General features: G+C 43.9%; 1 protein-coding gene across 2 annotated transcripts; it reads right to left on the bottom strand.

The window, feature by feature from the left end:
* Positions 1-6,711: 6,711 nt before the first annotated feature.
* EIF5 (eukaryotic translation initiation factor 5) lies at positions 6,712-15,212 on the bottom strand. 2 transcript variants are annotated; one of them, XM_081227853.1, is made up of 12 exons: positions 15,093-15,212; positions 14,747-14,958; positions 13,429-13,708; positions 13,237-13,318; positions 12,765-12,937; positions 12,390-12,501; positions 11,216-11,358; positions 10,789-10,965; positions 10,272-10,433; positions 9,780-9,944; positions 9,324-9,458; positions 6,712-8,912 (listed from the first exon to the last, which is right to left on the bottom strand). In XM_081227853.1, exons 3-12 carry the CDS (start codon positions 13,498-13,500, stop codon positions 8,823-8,825), a joined length of 1,311 nt encoding a protein of 436 aa, XP_081083979.1. In that variant the 5' UTR covers positions 13,501-13,708; positions 14,747-14,958; positions 15,093-15,212; the 3' UTR covers positions 6,712-8,822. The 2 variants fall into 2 exon arrangements, with proteins under 2 accessions (XP_081083979.1, XP_081083980.1); XM_081227854.1 differs by having other exon boundaries at positions 10,789-10,947; positions 15,093-15,211.
* Positions 15,213-15,649: the final 437 nt, after the last annotated feature.

The following is a 15,649-nucleotide window of genomic DNA, read 5'->3' as shown; positions in this document are numbered from 1 at the left end:
ATTTTTCCTTCATTTTGTTAATATGGTATATTACACTGACCAATTTTTGTGTTGATGCATCATTTCATTCCAGGAAGAAATCTCATGTAGGCCTGATGTATAATCCTTTCAATATGTTTCTAACTTAGTTTGTTAGTACTTTATTGGGGACTTTAGCTTCAATGTACATAAGGGATAGTTTTCTTGTAGTGTCTTTGTCTGCCTTTGGTATCAGGGTTATGGTGGCCTCGTAGAATGAGTTAGGTAGTGTTCCCTCTTCAATTTTTTTTGGAAAAATTTGAGAAGGAATGTATTCTTATTTAAATATTTGGTAGTTAACCAGTGAAGCCATCAGGTCTGTTGCTTTTATTGTCTGGAAATTTTATATTTCTGACTCAATCTCCTTACTGGTTATACTAGCTTTTATTTCTTGGTGATTTAATCTTGGCAGGGTTTGTGTTTCTAGGAATGTCCATTTCATCTAGGTTATCCAATTTGTTGGTGTACAGTTGTACATACTGCACTATGACCCTTTGTATTTCTATGGACTCAATAGTAATCTCCCCATTTTCATTTCTGATTTTAGTAATTTGAGACTTTTTTTTTCTTATTCCATCAAGCTAAAAGTCTGTCAGTTTTGTTGATCTTTTCAAAGAATCAACTTTTGGCTTCATTTATTTTTTCTATTATTTTCCTATTCTCTATTTTGTTTATCTTTGCTCTAGTCTTCATTTCCTCCCTTCCACTAGCTTTTAGTTTGTTCTTTTTACAGTCCCTTAAATTGTTAAGTTAGCTTGTTGATTTGAGATTTTTTTTTAACATAAGCACGTATAGCTATAAATTTCCTTCTTAGCATTGCTTTTACTGTCTCTTAAGTTTTGGTATGATGTGTGTGGTTTATTTATTTTGGCCACGCCATGCGGCATGCAGGATCTTAGCTCCCCAACCAGGGACCGAACCCATGCCACCCTGCAGTGAAAGCACAGAACCCTAACCACTAGACCACCAGGGAATTCCTGTTTTTTAAAATTATTCATCTCTACGCATTTTCTAATTTCCCTTGATTTCTTCTTTGATCCATCAATTGTGTAAGAGCATTTTGCTTAATTTCTACAATTTTTGTCTCCTAGTTTTACTTATGTTGTTTATTTCTAACTTCATTCCATTGTGGTCAGAGAAGACACTTTGTATGGTATCTTTTAAAATGTATTAAGACTTAATTTGTGTCCTAACATGGTTTATTGGGGAAAATGTTCCATGTGCACTTGAGAAAAATGTGTATAGCTGTTGCTGGGCAGGGTGTTATGTGTATTTGTTATACCTAGTTGGTTGATTGTATTAAGTTCTCTATTTCCTTACTTATCTTCCGTCTGGTTGTTTTATCCGAGAGTGGGGTATTAAAATCTCCAACTACTACTGTAGAACCATCTATTTCTCCTTTCAATTCTGCCAGTTTTTCCTTCATATATTTTGCTGGTCTGTTATTAGGTGTGTAAATACTTATAATTGTTGTATCTTTTTGATGCATTTAAACTTTTATTAACATATTGTCTGTCTCTTGTAAACTCTTGATTTAAACTCTATTTTGTCTGATATTAGTATACCCACCCGTCTCTACTGGTTACTATTTGCATGGAATATCTTTTTCCATCCTTTCACTTTCAATCTATTTGTGTTTGAATCTCAAGTGAGTCTCCTGTAGACAGCTTGTTGTTGGGTCATGTGTTTTTATCCATTCTGCCAATTTCTGTCTTTTGATTGGGCAGTTTAACCCATTTACATTTAAAATATTACTGGTAAGTAGGGACTTCTGTCATTGTGCTATCTGTTTTCTTTCTGTAATGCCTCATAGCTTTTTGTCTTTCATTTCCCGCATTAATGTTGTCTTTCGCATTTAGTGGATTATTTTTTTGAGGTTAAATGCTTTCTTTTCATTTTTTATTTATTTATTTTTTATTTTTTGGCCGCATGGTGTGGCATGTGGGATCTTACTTTCCCGACCAGGGATTGAACCCGTACCCCCTGCATTGGAAGCATGCATTCTTAACCACTGGAACGTCAGGGAACTCCTCATTTCCTTCTGTATATATTCTAGAGCTGCTTTCTTTGTAGTCATCGTGGGCACTACATTTAACATCCTTAAGTTATAACACTGATTTGAATTTATACACTCTCCACTAACATAGTCTCTGCTCCTTTACAGCTCTATCCCTACCCGTATCTGTTGATGTCACAAAATTACATCTTTATACAGTGCAGTGCCCCAAAAGATAACACAAGAACTATAATACTAGCTCTTAGATTGTTTTTAAGGTATTATTCTCTTAAACCACATAGAAAACTGAGTTACAAACCACTGTTACAGTAATACTAGCTTTTATAATTTTCCATGTATTTACCTTTATTGAGATATTTTTCTTGTGGCTTTTATTGTCTAGGGTTCATTTCACCCTGCAGGAGTCCCTTGAGCATTTCTTGCAGGACCTCCAAGGTTTCTGATGAGAAACCTGCTAGCTATTGGGGCCCTGTATGTTATGAGTTGCTTCTCTTGATGATTTCAAGTTCTCTTTACCTTTTGATAAATTGATTATGTGTCTCTGGTGGGTCTCTGTGTGTTTATTTTACTTGGAGCTTGTTAAGCCTCTTGGATGTTCATGGAGCTTCATTCATTTACTTCGGGACGTTTTCAGCCAGTTTCTTCAAGTATCCTCCCTGCCCTTTTCTCTCCCTCTCTCTCTCCTTCTGAGACTCCCACAGTGTATATGCTGTTCCTCTTCATGGTGTTCCACAGGTCACTTGGGTTCTGTTCATCTCTCTTCAGTCTTTTTTTCTTGTTCTTCCCTTGTCCTGTCTGTTCACTGATTCTTCTGTGTGCTCAAAGGCTGCCTTTGAATCCCTCTAGTGGATTTTTCATTTCAGATACTGTACTTTTCAACTCCATAATTTATTTGTTTTCTTTTTAGGTTTTCTCTTTATTGACGTTTACATTTTGTTCAGACATCATCTTCTTGACTTTCTCCACATCTTTAGTTCCTTGATGTCCCTTGTGTTGTATCTATAGCCTGGTCACCAGTCTGATTTTTCTTTCACACAAAATGTTCCTCGAGTCTGCATCTGGCTCCACCATTTGGGTCTCCCTGTGGCCCAGAGGATATTATTTAACTCAGGAACTCGTCCACTCTGCATCCTCCCAGGAAACCTTCACTAACAGCCTTTCACACAGATTTTAACCACAACTGTGCAAGGCCACCTCTTTTATCAGGTAACCTCCAGTAGCTTCCTGAAGGCAAATTGTGCCTACCCTATTAGACCCTAAGATCTCTTCAGCAGGGCCCATGTCCTGTCCTCTTGCCTCCCACACAGGGTTAACTGAAGTGCTGGGCGCTCACAGAAGGGCAGAGTCCACTTGCTGTTTGACTGCCTGGTTATACACGGAGGCTGCTGAGCAGATGTCCTTTACACAGGAAATAGGTTCCAGTGAAAGCACCCTGTCCTGGATGTTTCCAAGCGCCAGGGTTTCTCTTGCTCCAATCACAAATCCCTATTGTGGCAGCCACATTTCAAATCCCTTGTAACACTCTGCACCCCCGCCCCTCCCCCACCTTTGGCCACATTTGACTGGAGCTGCCAGTGGAATTCATGGTGCTGGAAGTGAAAAAAAATCAACCTGATGGAAATGTTGCAAGACCAGTGGAGCCTATCAGACATGCCTTCTCAGGAATCTCAACTGGTAAGTCTGCAGAACTGAACATTAACCAGCAGGAACTGAAGCTTGATGGTCACAGGGGGCCATGAGAAAGCCAAGTCATGAGGAGGTTCCATGTACCTTTACAGGGCCAGGAAGTTCACGAGTAGTGGACAGAGAATTAGAGACACCTAGAGAGAAGTAGACAGTGGGCAGGCGCCCTGGTGGAATGTTCTTTCTTGCCCAGGGACCTGGAGTCCTAGTTGGTACAATGTGTCCACAAGGCTGGACCTGCTGGTGTCTCTGGGTGCTTGCAAGGCCAGGTTTGTGCACTGGGGCTCCCAATGTTTCCGCCATAATGTGCATCCTTGGGAAACCCTTCCCAACTGACTCCACTAGTTATTTGTCACCAAAAGAACTTGACTAACACGTAAGACCTGTGATCACATTTGAGAACGCTTTTCTTTGCTCTTTGAGGAATCCAACCCCGCAACTACAGAGGGCTGTTCCTAGCTTGGAAGTCATAACAGAAAAACCCTGTGTTCACTCAGGCCCGGAACCTCCTGGAATCCCCTCCAGGGTGCTGCCCTAACCCCAGATGGGAGATCTTGGTCTGCAGGGAAGGTTCCAGCACTCCTGGGTGCTCAGATTCTGCTGCCTGTGGGATAGGGGTTTGGGCTTGTTAATCCTTCCAATCTGACGTTGTGCCCTCAGGCCAGCCAGGGGACCCTGACATTCCCAGGCCAAAGTGCATCCTTGTCTGACCAGTCCACCCTCATGGCAGCTGCTGGCTCTGTCAGCCATGGAGTTAATAGCCCTCCTCGGTTCCCACAGTGGCTCAGCATTCCTGGCAGCAGGATACAAATGTAATTCCATTCCTGCAGCTTGTGAAGATTCAGTCCTCCAGGGCTCAGTTTGTAGGTAAGTCCTGCCACCTCCTCCAGCCTCATACCCACACGCACTGCACTCAACTGAAGGGAGTGGCTGCTACTTTCCAGATGTGCTCCCCTACTTCTTCCTTCCAGGTAAATTCCTGTTTCTCCTTTGAAATGCTACCTCTTCTCTAAGACATTCCTCCAAGTCCCCAATCATTTCCTCCCTCCTCCGAAGTTCCACCCCTCTGCCCTGTGTCTGCTTTGGTCTGTGAGCTCCTTTAAGGTGTGGCAAGGCTAGAGCAAGTGTGAGATGCGGGCCAGGGGTACAGATGGGGTGTATGAGGTTGGCACCCTGCCTCAGATTCTGTCTGGAGCTTCACCCAAGTCAAGCCTGGACCCTGAGAGCTGCTATCTGGCCCTCCCTCCACCAACCACCCTAAGGACCAAAAAGTTACTCCTTGTCCTTGCCCTAGGTGCTTCCCAGTTTAACACGACCCAAAAACTGTAGGGTGGGACAAGGTGTAAGCTTACACAGCAGAAGCCATGGGATCTGGGCTGTATGTGGGTGTGCTGTGGAACCTTAGGCCAGTCTCCTCCTCCTCAGGACTTGTTCCTTCCTTGTGAAGTACAAGTTACCTAATGTTTATGCCACCGACCTCACTGGGTACCTTGGAAGGATTCCTTCCCTGGATGTTAGGAGGACCACTGGGACCAGACTCAACCCAGCCTCATACACTGGCCCTGCACCCGTCACTCCTTATCTCAGGCTGGGCTGGCTTCTGATTCGTGCTGCTATTCACATTATGTTTCGGGTCCCAGGTGGGGCCATGGCCTGCCCTCAGCCACTGCTCTAGACTGGTCTCAACATCACTGCACATTAAGGGCTGCTTGAGGCAAAAACTGTACCACCCTGTACCACCAAAAACAAGAGCCCTTTCAAGTACCCACTGCTCTCAATCTACTGTAACCCCTGTTCTGAATGTCTGCAGGTGCCGGCATGAGCTCTTCTTCCCTTTTGTCTCTCTTCCACACAGGGCAGTTTTCCCTAATTGCTGTACACAGACATTACCATCAGCATTAGACACAGAAAGATGGGCTTCCAGTGTTACAGAGGGCCTGCCAAAACCTAGGTGACTCCAGAGCCCAGAATATGCCCCTTAAACTCACAGAACGCATAACTGAATGCCAGTCATTGAGAACAATGTACAAGTCCTGGTTTGGGTTCTGAGGAAAGAACCTCTCCATGTTATTTCCATATCCTAGTACATAGGAAGCGTTCAATTTTCCGGCTGTGAAGAACTAGCAATCTTTCTGAAGACCTCTTTGTTGGGCTAGGGCTGGAATACAGAACCCTGAGGCAGGTGGCCACAATGCCTGAGCTCCCAACCTCCTACAAAGGCTCAAAGGGAAAAATTCTGGAGGCTGTGCACAGGTCAGACACGGCAACTTTGGCAAGTCTTATGGAGTGTCATTCTTGGAGGAGTAAAGGTCTATGCAGAGTACTGGCGACAAAGAAGATGTAAACATGACTCCGTCCATTCAGGAAAGACAGAACACAAACCACATGACAGTTGGAGAGGGCAGAGATTCAAATGCAATACTGTTCCTGGTACCGAGAGCGCTTTGAAGCTTTGGAGTGGTCAAATAGGCTGGAATCTGAAAAACCATCAGAACTGACAATGCAGAGATTGGGCAAAATTTTTGCATTTTAGGGTTACTCTTAATACTGGCAGGTGAAGCTGTAGCAATTCACTAGATGAACACCCATTCTCTCTCAAACCTTTAGGAGCCCAAATAGTACCTTGCAAGTTCATTAACCTCATAAAGAACTTCAGAAACATTCCTTTCTTAACTAAGGCTAAACGCTATAGCCAGTTATTTAACTATACACCTGACACACCTGAAGTCCCTCATCAACACCCAGGCAAGATTTTAAGAAACCGGATGAAAGCAGGCCTTTTTGGTTTGTAATCAACTTGAGTTACAGAATAAGAACACGAGATCTAAGGAAAGCCACTGTAATGAGCAACATCTGTTTTGTGAGTAGGGGGGGCAAATGCAGAAGGAAACATCCAACACAAATTTGAAGCAACAGCTACAAAAAAGGGCAGATTTCAATGCTTCAATTTTAAAAACAAAAATTTAGGTTAATATTAAAGCAAAGACAAAAAATAATTTTAACATTGTTTTAATCACGTAACATAGCTGTTTCAAACAGGAAGTTTTAAGACAGTTGAATACAGCAAAGTGAAAGATCACTCTATTAGGATAGCGGCTATGAATAAACTCCTTACTATGTGGATTTGAATTCCACTGAAAGTTTGGCACTAGACTGAACAGTGGTCTAAGCCAAAATTTTCTCTTTAGTGTTTAGAAGCCTTGTAAGTTTTCCTTCAGACTTAAGGGGGGGGGAGGAAGAAAAAGGGAAAAAAACCCTCTAGAACAGAACCTCATTAGCTTGATAGTGGGTACGCTGAATGCAACTCGATCCCCCCTAAACAATTCCAGATAATGGCAAAAATTTAAAATCTGGGTGAGACATGAATTTGCAAAAACCTCTTCTCTTTGGTGCGACAAAGCACATTCCCTTCAGGTAGGTATATGGCTCTCCTTCAATCTCATCAAAATCTATCAAGAAAGGAAGCTGGAGACCAATTTGTACCTCTCCAGTAAGACTGCCAGGGTTTAATTTCTTAAAATATCAAGCTAACAAGGTTTTATTTACCAAATGCTTATATAATTTCAATGTGAAAAAAACTTACATACATTTGTTAAGGTCTCATTGTAATCTGTGAGATGGATCACAAAGAAGTGAATGATATAAGCCAGTGCTCCAAAAATAATTCACTCCATGCATTTTGATTCCCATAGTGTACTTTCTGTGTAAATCTGCATCCTCAAGATGATTTCTCAGATGCAGTCATAAGCCCTTCTACCAAGTGAGTTTACATCAGCAAATTGGGCAAGCAGGTCACAACAAGTTATTTCCAAATCTAAAGCCCAGGATGGGCTGGGTCAGGCCCTGGTCACCTGCTTTCAGTTGCCATCATCACAGACTTCCTGGGTATCTCACAATATTCATTGTGAAAATAAAAAACACCCCAAGTCTTACACCAAAATATAGGCTCTTAGAAGTATGCTTTTAGCTTTTTTTAAAAAATAAGACATTTTGGGGGGTGGGGGGAATCTAAGATATAGTTAACACTTATTTTGGCAAGATAGCAATAAAAACCAAAAAAGCATAAGCTATGTATCCAAATGCAGAAGTCATCAAAGAACCAGTTTATCAGGGGAAAAATCCACACTGAACAAAAGATACAGCATGTCTAAATATTTCGAAATTGTAATTTGAATCAAGAGTAAATGCTGAAAAATTATGCTCAGTTTTTGCTAGAGATCAAGTGTACCTTTTCCTGCTTCCCCCAAATAAAATCGTAGAGCTTACGAATCACTCCCCAAAGTTTCAGTTTTCTCTCAGTATAAAGAGCTACATACACATAATAAAATGCTTATATGTTAATGTAGTAATTTCCCTGGCTCATCCAACGTGCAATGCACATGACTTCAAAGACTACAATTTGGGGCAAGTATAGAAGAAATGAAAAAAAAACACAATTCAAGTTTCAAAATCTGTTCTTAAATTATTTATAGGACACTCAGGTCATTTTAACATCTCAGTAAGATAAAGGTGTTGCACTGTCATTTGATTATCAGTCCACCTTGGCATGGGAAGAATGTACATTACCAGATGCCAATCTGAGGAATTAGAAATAAGACTTAAAAGTACTACATTTCTTAATGATTAAGGTATTGATAAGCTTATGTTCATGTTCTGCCAGAGACCTCTTTACAGTCTCAGCACCTAACAGTATCTAACAGGCTCCAATAATCCTATCAGATTAAATGATGGTGCAACATTTTTTAAAGGAGCCAATTATTTCAGTTTACCTAAGTCATTCAGAGCCAAAAATCTGAAGAACGACCAAAATCAAGTCTTTATTTTTATAATTGTATAAATGTGACCCAAATGTGTCCACCACTAAATTTTCAAAAAGAAACATGCTGTAAATAAGCAAACTACATCTGCTCACTGATATGTGTATGGACTCCCTAGATGTCTTGTTGGGTTTAAATACAGACCACTCACAGCAATACATTTTTAGTAGAAAGTGTAGCATGACGTTAAGCCATTTTAGCTTTTGCACATACGTGTTGCACTTCTGGCCGATGATGCAGAAAGATTCTCAGCATTACACTGCTAAGCTGGGCTGCACCCACCCCCTTTAAATGGCATCAATATCAAGGTCATCGTCCTTGTTGTCAGACTTTACAGCTTCCACTTTCGGTACACTGGCAGTCTTTGAATACACCACCTGATAAAACGAAGATTTCTGATTGTAAACCTTTATCCCAGTAAACCTCCTTATAAAATAAAAACAGTAATAAGTCAATGGTCAGCAAAGGACAAAAACTACCTAGAGACAGCCATTATTCTTCATGAAAATGTGTGTGTATGTAAGAACTAAGTTAGCCCTCCGCAGCCTGACAGTACCTTCTTTTTATGGATGATCACCCCTATACTTAGGTTAAATAACCTCTCCCTTTGGAAATTCAGACAATGTTTATTTGGAATCAATGTCTGGGGGTAGGAGAGATTTCCAGCACTTTTTCTATTAATGTGATTACTTTCCAAATTAAGAGGCTGTTATTACCCAATACTGGCATTTTATAATTCTCCAACACCCACCACTAACACTGTATTTAACGATTTCCCCAGCGTTTACCTCAATGTTCTCATCTTCATCATCATCTTCACCACCGGAAGATTCTTCCTCTGCTTCCTTCAACCATTTTATAAAAGGTTCCGCTTTGACACGAATCTCTTTGGCAAGTTCTTTTGAGACATATTTCTTAGAGGCCTAAAAAGTGTTCAGTATAATTTTCTTAGTTCAAGGAATTTAAAATAATGCGAGTCATTTATATAATTGCCCAAACCCATCTCTTTGAGGGGACTGGGCCACATCCTAATCTTGACCCCTCAGCAGAATAAATGTATTCAGCACAAAGTATTAGATAGAGAGTGTAAGGTTTTCTAAAACCCTTACTAGAAAGCTACCATGATGAGAATCACCCTACACGTTTTACCAGTCAAGCATGTACAAACTAGGTATTAGTAGTTAACTACTTCCAAAAAAGCCCCAATACTTCTAATCTTAAAGAGCCATTTAAATATTCCCCACCTTTTCTGACCAGCTAATGATGACTTCTTCCTCCAAAAGGTCTGCATCATACATCTCCTTCAAGATATGCGGAATCTTGGAGATGAGCTGAGCTTGATGCATTGCTACCACACACTCCAAGCCATGAAGAAGGTACCGTTGAGCTTTTTTGTTGTTGTGACAAAACTGCAAATAAATATCTCAGCATTAACAAGCTTTCTTAGATGCTCTAAGTTGACAATTCTAATATATGTTCTAAATATATTTATTGCCTTAGATATTGTTCTTTGAAGCCATGGCCCTACAGGAGTCGTTCAACAAGGTCAATGCTTAAAGATCTCTGATTTACTTCACGTATAAGGGACTACATGCACCATTTTCCAGGTACTCCCATTCCTGTTAAGGTAGGTCAATTATCTCCATTTTTAGGATGACAGGATAAACGAGGTTAAATCAGTTATTTCCAAGGTCACACAGCTGTAAAATCTTATGAATCTAGAATGATTCGCTTACTCTTAAGAAATGGCGCCTGTATTTCTTAATTTGCTCTCTAATTTTCTCATTAAAAAGAACTTCAGTCAGAACAAGAGGGCCCATGGCTTTTACATCCAGTCTTTCTGCTTCAGCTACAATTTCTTTGTCAGATGAGTCAATAACACCCTCTTCTTTCTTTTTCTGCAAATAAAAGGAAGCAATTCAGTGAGATGGAGGCACACTTTGCTCTAGAGATACCATAGTCCCTGCTCTTATGAACTCTTCCCCTACCTAATTCAAGAAGGTTCTAGGACTTCTAAATACACACCTGCCAAAGACAATGCCTGGAACCACCCTCAAAAAAATTTCTGAACAAATAGTAGTAGTAAAGGTGAGACTTCTATTTGAGTATTTCAAAAGAAAGCATGGAAAAAACACAACAAACTACCTGCCAAGTACCCAGCTTAAAGTAATATCTAACAAAGCTCAAGGATGGGTAGAAGCTGACTTAGTATGATCACAAAATGTTTAACTGCTCTTGAAGCAAGTATTTTACCTTAACAAAATCAAACAGGATATTGACACGCTCTTCAACAGTCCTTTCCAAATCATCACTGAGGGTTAAAACTTTCGCGTGGTCACTGATTTCGTCCATTCTTCGCCTTTGAGCTTCCTCTGTTGTATCCTCCCCCCAATCATCATCTTCCTCTTCTTCCTGTTTTAAAAAACAAAACTGCTTGGCCAAAAAAAAAAAAAAAAAGACCTTATAGGTATTAAAAAAAAATCCCAGATTTCTCGTCAAGTTAGTAACATCAACTTCCCACTAAACTTGTGTTCACATTAGTTTAGTCAACGAATAGCACCTGGAACCCAATATACTGACATATTGTTCACTGAAGAGCAGTTCTTTTCTGCTCACCTCAACCAAAGGTCACACTGTACACAATTTTAGTGCCCACCACACCCATCAACCTTGCACTGACCACAGCATGCGGAGGACTGATTTCATTGGGTGGTGGTGGTGGTGGTGGTGTCTCACTGCTGGACATGGAGCCATTTTCCTTGTCTTTGCCCTTTCTATTTTTCTTTTCCTTCTCTTTCTTTCCTGTACCACTATCACTGTTCTCTATAGGGACAAAAAGGAAATAAAGTTTAGTACCGTAACTTATATTACACCTTGTCACCCATCGTAAACATTTAAAATCTTGCCCTTTTGCTTTGAAACCCTTCCCTCAGAAAACCACACACAGAATGCTACCTATAATTCTAAAAGAATCCACAAATCAAATTCATCCACTGTATTTCACAGGTAAGCAACTCAAGCTGAGAATGGAATGTCCCTACCTACCAGTGGTATTAACTATTGGGTAAAATTAAGACAGAGTGGTAATACCTCAGAAGAACAGGTAGTTAAAGTGGCACTCACGACCCTCTCCTTCCATCCCTCATGAACTTAAACGAGGGTATTTAACTGCACTTTAGCCAACAGCTGGAACACTGTTTAAGCCTATATAACGGCTTGTCTCACGGAGAGGAGAACACCGGAATAGGTTAGACTTTCTTGCTATAGCAAGCTCAAATTGTGTCAGAGTTTTGATCATCTGCCACAGAGTGTTGCTTGCATGCTCTAAAACCACTTTAGCTTAATGAGCAAAGACTCGCATTTACAAAACAGTTTTCCGGAAGTTGATCCTTTACTAGGATCCCATTACAATTTGTTTTACAGTATTTCATACATCCTAAGACAGGTCTTGAAAATCGAGAACGTGGTAGAGTTTAATTGGCAGCCTGTACTTCACCTTTACAACACATAAAACAGTACATTTTAACAAAAAAGTTCAAAATTCAGTAAAAAATGGCACAATGACTAGAAATTTCTTAAAACAGTTGACCTTTGGACAACTCAGGTTTAAACCACACAGGTCCATTTACATGGAATTTTTTTCCTCAATAAATACATACTACAGTATCATACCATCCACGGTTGGTTGAACCCTGGATGTAGAAGGCTGACCCTATTGTTATAGGCACATTTTCACTTGCGCAGGTATTCAAAGGTCTACCTCACTCCAGTTTTACAGCAGTAAAGAAACTTCCATTGTTCCCAACAATCAGGTGCTCTATGCCAGGAGTTTAGAAGTTACCGTAAGCACTTACCAGGTGGGTTTTTGAGGATGAATGTGCACAGTTTATGATGTGTGTCAAGCATGCCTCGATAGCCACAGGCTTTACAAGAATTACCTATTGTTTGTTTCTTTGGATTGACATGCTGCCAAAAAAGCAAAAATAAGTATGTCAACCATAACATATGATGAAAATTCTGTGAGGAACAAAATATGAAAGGATCTAGCCATCAGAAGGCATCTAAAACACAAGTCTAACATCCAAAGAATTTTTTTTTAACATAAAATCAGTATGGAAATACCTGCAAAATTTGATGTTTGCTCTGCCTTCCCAGGAACATAATTTGCTGACATCAAAGAAACAGATACAGTTTTTTCTTTTACTGACAAAAACCTCAAAGGCACTCACCAGATCCGTTTCAGGATTCTCACACTCAGGACAGAGAACAAATTTTTTAATGAATCCATCCAACATGTCTTGCAGCTTATTCGCCTCATGAGATCCATTGACAATGTAACGGTCATTCTTAACATCAAACTGGGTCTGTGCTCCCAGTTCACAACCAAAATATTTGGTGGGATCTATTTGGGGAAGAAAGTCTGACTCATCAGAGTTACAACTACATCAACCTTCGGCTGATCACCCTCATTCATAGAGATACCGCTCTGTATTTTTAAGTTGCTAGATTCAAAAAATATGTTGCTCAGATAGTTTTTTATACTAGTAACAACTAACACATCAATGAGTTTTAAGCCCAAATTTCCACTGGACCCAGAAGTTAATCAACATACAATTTCAGTCAAGATTTTGCAGACCAGAAATCATCACGTTTATGTCAATAAAATGCCTCTTTAGACTTCTTTCAGGAGGCATTACTTACACGTTGGAGGCCGATTAAGCGCTTTGGCTACGTCAACCATGTTGACTATAACTGTCTTGATTCCATTTCCTTTGCCCTCAACCTAAAGGAAGTAAGAAGTTTAATTTTGCGCGTCTACCCTGGGAGAAGCAATCTTCAATAATCTATGAAAAAAAGTTTAGGACTTGCTACTAAAATGAAGATGAAAATTACCTTGGCAATCAGACGGGGCATCTTGTAGCGATAGAACTGGTCTGACACGCTGCGGTTGACGTTGACAGACATTTTGGCTTATTAGTGGCTTTATCAATAAGATGAAGAGATCTTTGATTGCAACTTTTTGGTATCCTCTGTCTGGAGAAGAAGGGATGACATAAACGACTGCAAGAGTTCTCGGTCTCTGACATGAAAAATTTTTCGCCACTGAGGCTGTAAGCTTCTTGCTTGTGTGCTATGTTTCCCCAATACAGGTACCAATGGCTGCGCAACAGCTCTGAAAGAGAGGAGAGAGAAACAAATCCCCCACGTTTAACGCGATTCCTGCATTAAGACACCTCCCTGTCCGTTCCGTTTAATCACGCCTAAGGCTCCAACGTTAAAAGCATCTGTGTTACGCAGAAACCAGCTCTCAGACTCACGGGACACCTGCAGCAACATAAAAGGCCTCCATTTGGACGAAGATGTGATTCTGGGAGACACCAGACTGAAACGACAACCAACTACGGCGCTTCGGCTGCTCTGGGTTTTTATCCGACCAGTCAGTCACCCCGTCAACGGTCGGCTTCGGCCGAGGGGCCGTGTTTTAACGACCGCCGAGGAACGAACACAGGCCTCTCCTCTCCCCAACCCAGCCCGCGCTGTCAACAAACTTGTGAAACATCCCTCGACGACGGAAGGCTGTACAACTGTTCTTCACGGTCAAGCTGCGCCTTCGGCAGCCAGGGCTTACTTCAGAGCCACCCGTCCCCAAATACACCCACGGAACACGGCCTCGCGGGACGCCCGCCCCGACCGCGACCTCGTCCCTTCCTCTTCTCTACGCACACGCACCGGCAACCTTCGCTCCCGTGCCCGCGCCCGTCGTTCCCTCCGGGGCTGTCAGGGCTGAGCCGGCGGCCCCCGCGAGCCGGGCGCGGCGGAGGCGCAACGTCGCCAGCTTCCCCGGCGCCCGCGGCAGCCCCGCCATGTGCGCCGCCCGGCGGGGGAAACTAAACCGGCCGAGGGGCGCCGGCTCGGCCGCCCCCGCCCCGCCGCGGCAATGACTCAGGAATGCAGCAATTAGGCCTGAGTCAGCCCCGGGCGGCGGCGGGCCCGCGAGGCGCGCTCCCGCGAGGCCTGGGTGGGGGTGGGGTACAGGCGGGGGCGGGGGGGGTGTGAGGACAGGAGGGGACGCTGCGCCCAGCCCCGCCGCCCGCCCGCCCAAACTGCGCCACACACGCGCGCTCACAAACACACGCGCGCGCGCGCGCGGGTCACGCGGCGCGCCGCCATCTTGTGCGGCCGCCATCTCCCCACCGGCCCGCCGACTCACCGTTTTCGTCAAATAAAGACATAAACCCAACGCTGCTCGCCCGGGACTGGGATGAAGTGAGGCGCGCGCGAACCCGAGTCCGAGGAGCGGCGGCGGAGGCAGCGGAGGCAGCGCAGCGAGCAGCGGCCGGGCCAGGCGCCGCCGAGCAGCGGGGAGGGGCTGTCCCAGCGACGTCCGGGGTCCACACCCTTCAGCGCCCGGGGCCTGGCGACCTGGCGCGGAGAGAAGGCGCAGTGAGCCGCGGGCGTCGGGGCGCCTTCCCCGCCAGCTAGCGGCCCGCGGGAGTCGAGGGGGCGGGGAGAACGGGGGACCGGGCGCGGGGCTCCCACCCCTCCACTGGACTCACCTCTGGAATGTTCTCGCTGTGACTGAACAACGCCGCCGCCGCGCTCAAGCTACCCTCGGCCCCAGCGCCCGCCCCCCGCGCCAGGCCGCACAGCCCATTGGCTGGCCGTCCACCAGAGCTCGCTCGTCATTGGCCGGCATTCCGCGTCAGTCGCGTCTTTCCCCGCCCCTTCTGCTTCCTGAGGCTCCGCTCGCCGCCTCGGCCCGCCTGCAGCCCTGCATCCCGGCTTCCTTCTCTCGCTTTCCCCTCCCCCACTTTTCCCAGAGGCCTTCGCGGGCTCGCGAGAGTGGGCGGGCCGCGGCGGCGAAGCTCTCCCGCTGCTTCGCGCTTTGTCGGTTTGGGTGCTCGAGGAAGATGGCGGTTGGCCCCCCCCCCTCCCCCGCCTGCTCGGTAGCGGCGTTGCGGCTCCCGAGGCCGCGTTCCCGCACGAGTTCCCGCGTCGGGCGGGGGAACTCTCGGGGGTTTCTCTCTGCCCCTTCCGTTCCTTGGGGACGCCCGTCGTCGAGTCTTGAGAAAAAAGTTGCTTTTCCTCCCCACTCCCCTAGGCCTGGGCAAAG

Source organism: Mesoplodon bidens, assembly GCF_964165515.1.
Source record: "Mesoplodon bidens genome assembly, chromosome: 3".
Taxonomy (NCBI): domain Eukaryota; kingdom Metazoa; phylum Chordata; class Mammalia; order Artiodactyla; family Ziphiidae; genus Mesoplodon; species Mesoplodon bidens.
This window is presented reverse-complemented; position numbering and strand designations above follow the sequence as displayed.

Coding starts and splice junctions, on each gene's coding strand:
- EIF5 (XM_081227853.1), bottom strand. CDS start 13,500: ATGTCTGTCAACGTCAACCGCAGCGTGTCAGACCAGTTCTATCGCTAC. Junction 12,938..13,236: donor GCTTAATCGGCCTCCAACGT/GTAAGTAATGCC, acceptor TTCCCCAAATAG/ATCCCACCAAATATTTTGGT. Junction 12,502..12,764: donor AGAATCCTGAAACGGATCTG/GTGAGTGCCTTT, acceptor CTTTTTTGGCAG/CATGTCAATCCAAAGAAACA.